The following is a 10,376-nucleotide window of genomic DNA, read 5'->3' on the forward strand; positions in this document are numbered from 1 at the left end:
CCACCCCAACAGTCCTCCCACCCCAACAGTCCTCCCACCCCAACAGTCCTCCCACCCCAACAATCCTCCCACCTCAAGACTCTGGTAGCTGAGACTACAGGCACACAGCACTACCCCCAGCTAATTTTTGTACTTTTTTGGAGAGATGGGGTCTCCCTATGTTGCCCAGTCTAGTCTCAAACTCCTGAGCTCAAGCGATCTGCCTGCCTAGGCCTCCCAAAATACTGGGATTACAGGCATAAGCCACCACCTCTAACCAAGAATGAATTATTTTCCTAATAAAAAAAAATACGGAGAATTTTTACAAAAAGAAGATACACCCTCTGGTCTACCACACTGAATGATCCATCACTCTCTCTTGGATGAGCCTTGGTATGTCAGGGACCTGCACCTTTTCTTCCAGGCCTTTCCATCTATCCAGAGTGACCTACCAGAGATAGGACAGTTTGCCCAGCAAGCTTCTGATCACTCTTCAACACCCAGCAAGAAGTCTCATCCTCCATGCAGCCTTCTAAGACCTCTCTAAATACTGGTATCAGACCCTCCTCTGGAGCACTCTGTCTTGTTACTGCATTTATCTCGCTGGATTTCAGTGAAGTGTGTAGACAACTAATTTGTGCCTGTCTGATCTGTGAGCTCTTCATTCAAAGCAGTTGGCTCCTGAGTACAGGATAAACCCCTAGAATTGAATAAATTTGGTCTTACCTCATCACTGGTAAGCTTCTTTGCTTTGAGTAATCTTTGAGCCTTATCTTCTTCTGACCCCTCATCACTGTCTGATGAATAGATTCTGGCTCGTTCCTCTGAAAGCAAAAGTATAGATTGTGAGTGACCTTTTTTTTTTTTTTTTTTCCTGAGACAGGGTCTTGCTTTGAGGCCCAGGCTGGAGAGAAGTGGCATAATCATGGCTCACTGCAGCCTTGACCTCCTGGGCTCAGGTGATCTTCCTGCCTCAGCCTCCCAAGTAGGTGGGACCACAGGTGTGCACTGCCTACCCATGCCCAGCTAATATTTTTTTCCTTTTAGTGGAGATGAAGTCTTGCTATGTTGCACAGGCTGGTCTTGAACTCTTAGAATCAAGCAATCCTCCTTCTTCAGCCTCCTACAGTGCTGGGATTATAGGCATGAGCCACTGTGCCCAGCTGTGAGTGACTTTCGAAGACAGTGAACTATTCATTCTTAAATGGTTTCTTCTCATAAATATCTTTAGTTCCCTCTGTATATTTCCTCCCAGAGGAACCAAATAATTTTAAAGTTTTTGATTTAAAGATAAATATAAATTTTAGATATGTTGAAATAAAGCAGACTTACCCTCTCAAAATACAAAAACCTGACCACCTTTAAAGATCAAAAAGGCTTGTGTGCAAGGTTTCTAAAGAAGCAGATACCCTACTCTTCCGAAGTCAACTATTAAAGCCTGAGACATTCTTCCACCGGTAACAGTTAATTCCAAAATGAGCTTTGAAGGTAAAGCAAGAAAGTGTTTTCCTGGTCCTGTAAAGACCATTTGTTGCCAGGTGGACCTTTCAAAGAGAGATGCAGAGGGGCGCCCATCTGCTCCACTGCCCAAGCCCAGGTGAACCTCTGGGTGGAATAAGAGCCAAGGACTTTAGACCAAGCCCCTCCCCTCAAAACCCAAAGCCTTCCCTTTGTCCCCGCTCCTTGTCTATCTGATTACTGTATGGATCTGAGCACTACTAGACTCATGTGCTAGATTTTTAATCTCTGGTGACCTGAATGTTACATACCTCTCTCCCTTAAAGCATCCTCAGATTTTTAAAATTTTTATTTAATTTTTGTGTGGTTTATTTCCACACAATTGAATCTTTTTCTATGGGAAATCAGCATTGACAAAAAAGAAAGGGTCTCTGTACTGTGGCCCCCAAAAAATAATAGGTAGGTAATATGTAACAGGTCACCAGACCAAATGCAGTCACTACAAGAAAAGGAGAAATGAGTTTCACAGGAGAGTCAGAGAAAAATAAATTTGGGTGTTTTAAAAATTTACTTGTTATATGCCGGGCTCTAGGCTAAGTACTTTAAATATATCATGTAATCCTCAAAACAACCTTATGCTCTAACTACCATTATTAATAGGTTGTGTTTGTCATGATGAGGCAACAGAAGTTAAGGGAGACTATGTAACTCTTCAGAAGTTACACAACTAAAAAGTGGCAGGACTGAGATGAGAGTGGGCAGGGTCGAGGCCAGCCAGGTCTTCTTCGTTTGCTTTTCAGCATGTCTTCTTGCTACTGGCTTGGGGGAACCCCTGGGTAAGAACCAGGTGGGACAGATGTCTCAGAAGTCAGATGACCTTGGTTTAAGAACTGACCACTTAGCAACTACGTGCCTTTGGGCAAGTTATTCAACCTCTCAAAGTCTCAGTTTCTGCAATAAGAACAAAGAAATAAGAGCAACTAGATCATAATGTTGTTATGAGGATCAAATAGGATGCATGTCAAGTGTTGAGCATCTGCCTAAAATTCAGTATGTGTGGAAAAAACGGTAACCATCAGAAATCACTGATACTTGCGAAAGGAGGAAATATGCTTCTAAGAGAAATGTAGAAGAAGAATGAAAGAAAATATCACATAATTTTGGAATAGTTTAATTTCTTGATTCCCAGTTAGGTAATAAAAAAAAGTTTACAGAAGTTCCAATATAATTGACAGATTCTCAAGTCAGAAAGCAGAAGCTCAAGGGATAAAACCCAAAGTGGGAACAACAGCAGTTCCTACCTTTCAAGCCCATCTGAATGAACTAAGATCACTCATGACAACCGGTTCTTTAAAAATGTCCTGGCCAGGCACAGTGGCTCATGCCTGTAATCCCAGCACTTTGGGAGGCCAAAGCGGACAGATCATTTGAGGTCAGGAGTTTGAGACCAGCCTGGTCAATGGTGAAACCCCGTCTCTACTGAAAATACAAAAATTAGCCGGGTGTGGTGGTGCACACCTGTAATCCCAGCTACTCGGGAGGCTGAGGCAGGAGAATCACTTGAACCCGGGAGGCAGAGGATGCAGTGAGCCGAGATCACACCACTGTACTACAGCTTGAATGACAGAGCAAGACTCTGTCTCAAAAAAAAAAAAAAAAGGTCCATTGACTTGGCAGTCAGATTACATCCAATGCCAGGATGAAGTCCAGAATCCTGAAATGATGAAATGTAATTTCCACACATGACTCACCTCGAATGCCCCCTTTATATCGGTTTTTAATGGCAGCCAAGCTGATGGACTCCTCGCCTTCCTCCTCCTCATCATATCGATCAGGTTCCAGGTAACTGGCACTCAGCCCCCGCTGGTGCTGTTTCTCTCTCATTCGGCGCTGCTGAGATTCCCTACGTATGGAAGCCCTCAAACGTTCTTCTTCTTTCTATAAAGAAGCAAATAACCTCTTTAACCTAAAAAGGAGCTACTTTTGTGCCCACTTGAACCCACTTTTATCACAAACAGCATGTAATGTCTGGTCAAGATAACAGCTGTCCTGTGTGTGTTCCCCATCACACCTCTGTGCCTCCACATGGACCCTCTGGTTTGGTTTGCAGGAGCGAAGGCAACACAAGGGTAAAGCAGCAGAAGGGAGCCCTGACACTAACCGGCCCAACTGGCATTGGCACAGGTGTGTCCTTGGGAGCCGTGCTGGTGTCCTGTGCTGCCACTTAACCCAGAGGGAAGCGACCCGCCTGAGAAACCCCATCCATGCCCAGCAGACACCTAAAGTGACTCCCTGGAGTAGCAGTGGCTGTTCCTGTTCATCCCTGAACCACAGACACCTGATCTGCCCCAGCTCTACCAAACGCCCATAGTTCCAGATATTCTGGTCCCAGCCCCTCAGCCCCTAACCCAGACAGCTCCTCACGGCTCCTGATGACAGGCTGGGGAGCGTCCTAAAGCCACAAGGTAGAGCTTTCGTTTCTTTTGCACTGCCTGGCATTCTGCATCTTGATGTTAAACCAGGTTGGGGGTAGGGGTGGTGTTCGAGTAGGTTTCAGGGATATTCTGGGATTTCTTTGAAGGTCTTCCTCATCCAATTGCTCTGTATTATCATACACAACTCCACATCTATTGCTAGGAATTCTATGAAACAGATTGTTTTTGTAATATGTGGCTGTACGGAGGTTAGAGTAAAAATCACTGTCAGTAGTACAGGGACTAAGAACAAACTAGCTGACTCCTTGTCTACATTTTCACAGGAGCTGGGGACATGGAGGAGGGTGTAGGGGGATGCTTAAAGTGGTTCAAGAGCTCCTCCAGTAATGCTGAGGCTGGAATCTGCAGGTTCCTCCAACTCCCTTAGCCTGTACAGAAAAGGTGGGGAAATGGAACAAGCCCAGCTCCAAAGCAAATGCCCCTATATACCACGGGGTTAGGTACTGCTATGAGATCTGGTTTAATCTGCCTCGATGAACAAATATAGGATGGAGGAAAAAGTAAGGGCTCAGTGCCAAACCTTCAGCAGAACCTGACCATAAGATTAGTAAGAAAGGCCCTGAGGCAACTGGACTGTCTTAGCCTCACCATGCCCTGCTTCACTAAACAATATAATCACAAAGGCAGGTTGGGCAAAGGCCAAATCTAGTAGGGATTAGAGGAGATGGAGAGGAGAAATGATGAGCCTGTACCATTGCATCTGGCTTCTCAAACACAGTGCTGCAGGAAAGGCCAATGGCCAATATGACCGCATGCTCTATCGATTAGGTACAACGCCCCAAATAAACTTGTGCCTAATTAACAGCTGGGTCACATTTGAAAATATACCAGGTAGAATGTTACAAACTGACCTTAAAAACTCATAAGCTCATCTTATTCTTTACCAGAGTCTCCTTTAGGCACTCTCTCATTCAAACTCCTGGTCTATTCTCTATTTTACACTACTCTCTGGTATCTCCACTGACTTCTGACATGGATTCTAAACCACACATAGAAGACTTAATGATCTTTGGACTTATACATGAAAATTCAGATATTTCAATCACTGGTTTGTTGCTGAACTCTCAGGGCCTGGTGAAGAGAGAACTTGAGCCCTGTGTCTGTTTTACTGTCATCGCCGCATCACGCATTGTTTGGCGAATGCTGAGGAAATGAATCCAGCTCCCTATTCATGTTGGTTGGAAGAGGAAAAGGTGGGCCAATAAGAGATGAAGAACAAGCATTTTGGGAAATACTTTCCTAATTAACAAAGAATCCCAGGATAAGGCTTAGCAAACATACCTTAATCATTTCTGTGCGTTGGCATTCAGGATCACGACCAGCCATTGGCAAGATTCTAATCTTCTGTGTCTTTGAACACCTATCTGCAAGCGACAGAGTCATCTTTCTATGTGTGGCACTGTCCGTAGAGTGAGGTCTGCCAGGAAATAAACAGAGCATCTCACTGTTTACCAGATACATTTGTGAGCCAGTGATACCCACGTCACAGAAGAGCCCAGTGACCATTTCCTAGTCACCTGAACAAACAGGCAGGGACACTCGACTGAATATACCAGGTGGAAGATTGTGATTTTCTTCATTCTGTGGCTCACTGAGACATTCTTATTCCACAAATGAAAACAGAAGGTTGGAGTAAAAAAGACTGTATGGCATGATCGCCTTCTAGAAGCAATAAATGGATAAGCTCAAGCAACATTAATTAGATACTACAGGTTGGTGCAAAAGTAATTACGGCTTTTGCCATTACTTTTAATTAGTATTAATATATTAATATTGTTAATATAACTATCTTATTTTATAGATTTAGGAAACTGAGACAAAAAGAGATTGAGAAAGTGGCACAAGGTCACACAAGTGGAAACGGAATTCAAATATGAGCCTAACTGATTCCAAAGCCTGTATGTTGACCTTTACAATTTCAAAAAGCTAAATCATAACCAACATTATTGTGCCCCCTCTAAAGATAAGCATTACCCAAGGTAGTTATAATAGTCACTGGAATTAAATACATTGACATTCTCTTGTAAGTCTGGTTAGCATGACCTGGTTCCCTAAGAAATAGCAACTTTCAGTGTATTTGACAAAATAACCTTTGAACCAGCAGAACTATGCACAAGATCTTGGTTCTTGCTGAATCACACCGTGGGGTTACATCAATCAGGTGGCAGGCATTACAGAAACATCTATGTTTCACTGCTTTTACCATAAAAAATAATACATAATAATAATAACAGTTACCTGAAGGTGAGTTTCGTTTTAAAGACTGCTTGTCCCTGTAGACCAGTACCTTGTCTTATAAAAAGATGATTGTGGTCGCCCTGCAGTGGGGCTTTGTACACATCAAACACTTCATTGCCTAAATGCAGGGACATGCTGGAAAGAAGAAACATTTCATATACTAAAGTCATAAAGCTTTCACTCTACCATCTTACTTCACTTAAAGGTGATTCAGGCTGGGCACGGTGGCCCAAACATGTAATCCCAGCACTTTGAGAGACTGAGGCGGGTGGGATCACGAGGTCAGGAGTTTGAGACCAGGCTGGCCAACATGATGAAACCCTGTCTCTACTAAAAATACAAAAATCAGCTGGGTGTGGTGGCACACACCTGTAGTCCCAGCTCTCAGGAGGCTGAGGCAGGAAAACTGCTTGAACCCAGGAAGTGGAGTTGCAGTAAGCCAAGATCGTGCCACTGCACTCCAGCCTGGGCGATAAGACAAGACTCCATCTCAAGGAAAAAAAAAAACAAAACAAAACGTGATTCAACTGCTGCTCTCTCTCTTTAAATAGAATTCAGAAGGAAAGAAAATAAGAAGTCATAATGAGAAAAACTGACTGACTACAAAGAAGTAACACATGCTGGGACATTTACCAGGCTCTACTACAGTCCCAGTGAAGGGCAATTTTTCTAAAATGTCAATTTGTGGCCGGGCACGGTGGTTGACGCCTGTAATCCCAGCACTTTGGGAGGTGGAGGATCGCTTGAGCCCAGGAGTTCAAGACCAGCCTAAGCAACATATGGAGAACTGTGTCTACAAAGTGTTTTTTGTTGTTTTTTTTTGTGAGACGGCATCTTGCTCTATTGCCCAGGTTGGAATGCAGTGGTGCGATCTCAGCCCACTGCAACCTCCGCCTCCTGGGTTCAAGGAATTCTCTGCCTCAGCCTCCTGAGAGTACCTGGGATTACAGGCATCTGCCACCACACCCAGCTAATTTTTAGTAGAGACGGGGTTTCACCATCTTGACCAGGCTGGTCTTGAACTCCTGACCTCGTGATCCACCCGCCTTGGCCTCTCAAAGTGCTGGGATTACAGGCGTGAGCCACCGTGCCCAGGCTTTTTTTATTTTTTCCCATAATCCATGCAGGGTGGTGCACACCAGGCAGTCCCAGCTACTTGGGAGGTGGAAGGATCACTTAGGACTAGGAGTTTGAGGCTCCACTGAGCTATTATCATGTCACTGCACTCCAACATGGGCAACAGAGTGAGACCCCATTTCTAAAACTAATAATAATAAATTTAAAAATAAAAAGTATTTCAAAACTTGATCCCTCTGACCCATTCTGGGTATGTCAATACCCTTCAGGCATTTTGTGCTCACCTTCCATCTGACCACTTGACTATCCGAGCATTGCTTTCTTTAATTTCATTTCCTTCTTCATCCCGGCGTATCCTCCATCTTATAGTATTTTCTACCTGTTTCACAACACAAGTACTTTAGAAAATTACAGTTTAAATGATTCTATGCATCTTTTTCTTCCTCAAGAGGCACATAATCACAGAATAAGCATACAGAGGTGACAGATGTATGTGTGGCAGGAAAATGAACAACACTGAAACCCTCTTAATCACCTAGAGATGTTGGATAAATTAAAAGCAGGGGAAAAAATATGCTTAAGTGAATTTCTGAACTCCCAGTATCAGAATCATAGAGAAAGCTTAGAGCATTTGAGCAGATGGCAGATACTAAATGTACAGTAACCCCGAGATACGTTAAGACACAGTAAGAATTACAAGGGACAGGCGATAAAACTTGAGTCCATGTGAGGCAGAAATTTTGAATTGAAACCCCTATATAAAGCAGGTTCTCTCACAGAGCTAAAAACTCTAGAAAAATGAGACCAAAAACTCTGCCTATTGGCACAAAGAGAAAAATTTCCCATATATGAGCAAGGATAAATAAGTGCCCTATGAAAATTAAAACCCCAGATTTCAATAGTTTTAGAGCCTATCTTACCTGCATGGTGGGGAAACACCAGACAGAGTTGGCAAATGAAAACCACTGTTACTGAAATTAAAGTCAGTGGGACCTCCAGGAAAACACAGCATGCTAAATGCATGCAGTTTATCACTGCTGCCTCCTGGCAACCCACTAAAATGACAATGAAGAGTCAAAACAGGACAGACAAGGATAGAAAGAATGAGAATGAAGCTGGCAACAGACAGACAGAAGCCAACAATGTGAAAACTGCCAATGCCAAGACCGTGCTTCCCTCTGCCTGTTCCCCCAGTGTCAATCCTAAACACAGCTGCTCCCAGTCCCAAGGAGATCGTCTGCATCTCCACTCCCTTAGTTGCAACTGTCTGTGCAACTGGGTCCTAATGATTCCCCCTTCCAGTTTTTCCTCTTTCCCTATTTATTCCTCACAAATAGCTATAAAGTATGCTGACTGAATAACTCCATAATATTCATGAATTAAATATGACGTCATACCTGAAATTTGTTTCAGAATAGTCTGGGGAAGCTGGGGTGGGGAATATGGAGATGACAAAAGATTGTTAACTTGACGACTGTTGAAGTGGGTCATGGGCACATGAGAGAGTTCATTATACTGTTCTTAATACATTGGCGTATGTTTGAAATTTTCCTTAGTAAGGAATGAAAACAAAACAATCTGTCACTATTCCTGTCTGCTCTCTCATACAATAGGTTGGCCACATATAAATACACAGATATGCCAGGCGTGGGGCTCACACCTGTAATCCCAACACTTTGGGAGGCTGAGGCAGGCGGATCACCTGAAGTCAGGAGTTCAAGACCTGCCTGGCCAACATGGTGAAACCCCATCTCTGCTAAAAATACACAAAAATTACCCAGGTGTGGTGGCACATGCCTGTAATTCCAGCTACTCGGGAGGCTGAGGCTGGAGAATCGCTTGAACCCGGGAGGCGGAGGTTGCAGTGAGCCAAGATTGTGCCACGGCACTCCAGCCTGGGCGACGACAGAGCAAGACTCAATCTCAAAAACAAAACAAAACAAAAAAACGAATAGGCCATTATTAATCGAGAAGCCATTCTAAAAAAATGCTTCCTATTATATAAAGTGATTCAAATAGTAATTATTCTATAATAGGACACATTGCTAGGTCCTAATCTATCGGGATGAAGGACACATAATAGCATTTCTGAAGACAGGGGAACCTCAGAGAGGTACGTAAGCTGTACCTGGTTCCATGGTTCCTTGTGCTTAAAGAATTAACTACAACATGCTTTAAGACTGGTCAGCCTAGTCTTAAACATCACTCAAGAAAATAAGGGTCCAGGGTTATTTTCTATCACACACCAAGGTTTTAAGACAACAGTTTATGTTAAACACCAATATTTTGTAGTCTGATGCACTGAAATTTTAGGGTGAAATACATATTTATAAATTTTTTTTTTTTTTTTTTGGGAGACAGGGTCTTGCTGTGGCACACAGGCTGGAGTGCAATGGCACAATCACAGCTCACTGCAGCCTCAAACTCCTGGGCTCAAGCAATCCTCCCACCTCAGCCTCCTAGAGTAGCTGTGACTACAGGCATGCACCATCGCTGCCAGCTAATTTTTTTTATTTTTAGTAGAAACAAGGTCTTTCTCTGTTGCTCAGGCTGGTCTCAAACTCCTGGGCCAGTCTTCTCACCTCGGCCTCCCAAGGTACTGGGATTACAGGTATGAGGCACCATGTCCAGCCTTATTTAGGAAGTTTGATACCCATACTAGCATCTGGTATCACATGGTCTAAAAATATAATAGATGTATTGATACAAGCCTAAATCAATACATCCACATGTCCCATGGAAATAATATTAACAGATGGGCTAATAAACAGAGACGAGTAGACGGGTGGTAGAGGGAGGACAGGAAAAAAAAAAAAAAATAGTGTAAGCACTATATCTGTTGACTGTGTGATCCTGAACAAATTCTTGGCATCTGTTTGTCTCAATTTTCTTATTTGGTTTGCATTTCCATTAAGAGGAGTAGTGAAGTCTACTGAAAAGTTTTTGGGTAGAAACCAGCTTATACCAAGGTTATTTAGGTAGTTGTTAATCCACCACATTGAAGAGATGGTACTATTAAAAATATAAAAATTCAGCACCTAAAAAATGCCAGACCATCCCTTTCTAACAATTTAATACTATTTAAGGTACCAAGGCCGGGTTTGGTGGCTCACACCTGTAATCCCAGCA

General features: G+C 43.2%; 2 protein-coding genes and 1 long non-coding RNA gene across 4 annotated transcripts in view; 2 read left to right on the forward strand and 1 right to left on the reverse strand.

Moving 5' to 3' along the window:
* Positions 1-709, forward strand: part of LOC105544019 — a 12,881-nt gene extending 12,172 nt beyond the window's left edge. Inside the window, exon 2 of the long non-coding RNA XR_001006704.1 lies at positions 404-709. This is a non-coding gene — a long non-coding RNA (uncharacterized LOC105544019). The remainder of the gene's footprint in view (positions 1-403) is intronic.
* The window catches only part of LEO1 (Leo1, Paf1/RNA polymerase II complex component, homolog (S. cerevisiae)), a 46,251-nt gene that overhangs the window by 8,364 nt on the left and 27,511 nt on the right, over positions 1-10,376 (reverse strand). Inside the window, exons 7-11 of one of the 2 annotated variants that reach the window (XM_011986224.1) lie at positions 7,532-7,626; positions 6,171-6,305; positions 5,214-5,349; positions 3,189-3,375; positions 706-803 (exon numbers count right to left, since the gene is read on the reverse strand). In XM_011986224.1, the coding sequence (XP_011841614.1) occupies positions 706-803; positions 3,189-3,375; positions 5,214-5,349; positions 6,171-6,305; positions 7,532-7,626 (651 nt within the window). The remainder of the gene's footprint in view (positions 1-705; positions 804-3,188; positions 3,376-5,213; positions 5,350-6,170; positions 6,306-7,531; positions 7,627-10,376) is intronic. The other variant, XM_011986231.1, reaches the window with a different exon arrangement.
* Positions 5,470-10,376, forward strand: part of MAPK6 (mitogen-activated protein kinase 6) — a 131,465-nt gene continuing 126,558 nt past the window's right edge. The window contains exon 1 of the mRNA XM_011986212.1: positions 5,470-5,644. The gene's annotated coding sequence lies outside the window, so the exon portion shown is untranslated. The remainder of the gene's footprint in view (positions 5,645-10,376) is intronic.

The sequence above is a fragment of the Mandrillus leucophaeus genome, unplaced genomic scaffold, assembly GCF_000951045.1.
Source record: "Mandrillus leucophaeus isolate KB7577 unplaced genomic scaffold, Mleu.le_1.0 Scaffold108, whole genome shotgun sequence".
NCBI classification, from domain to species: domain Eukaryota; kingdom Metazoa; phylum Chordata; class Mammalia; order Primates; family Cercopithecidae; genus Mandrillus; species Mandrillus leucophaeus.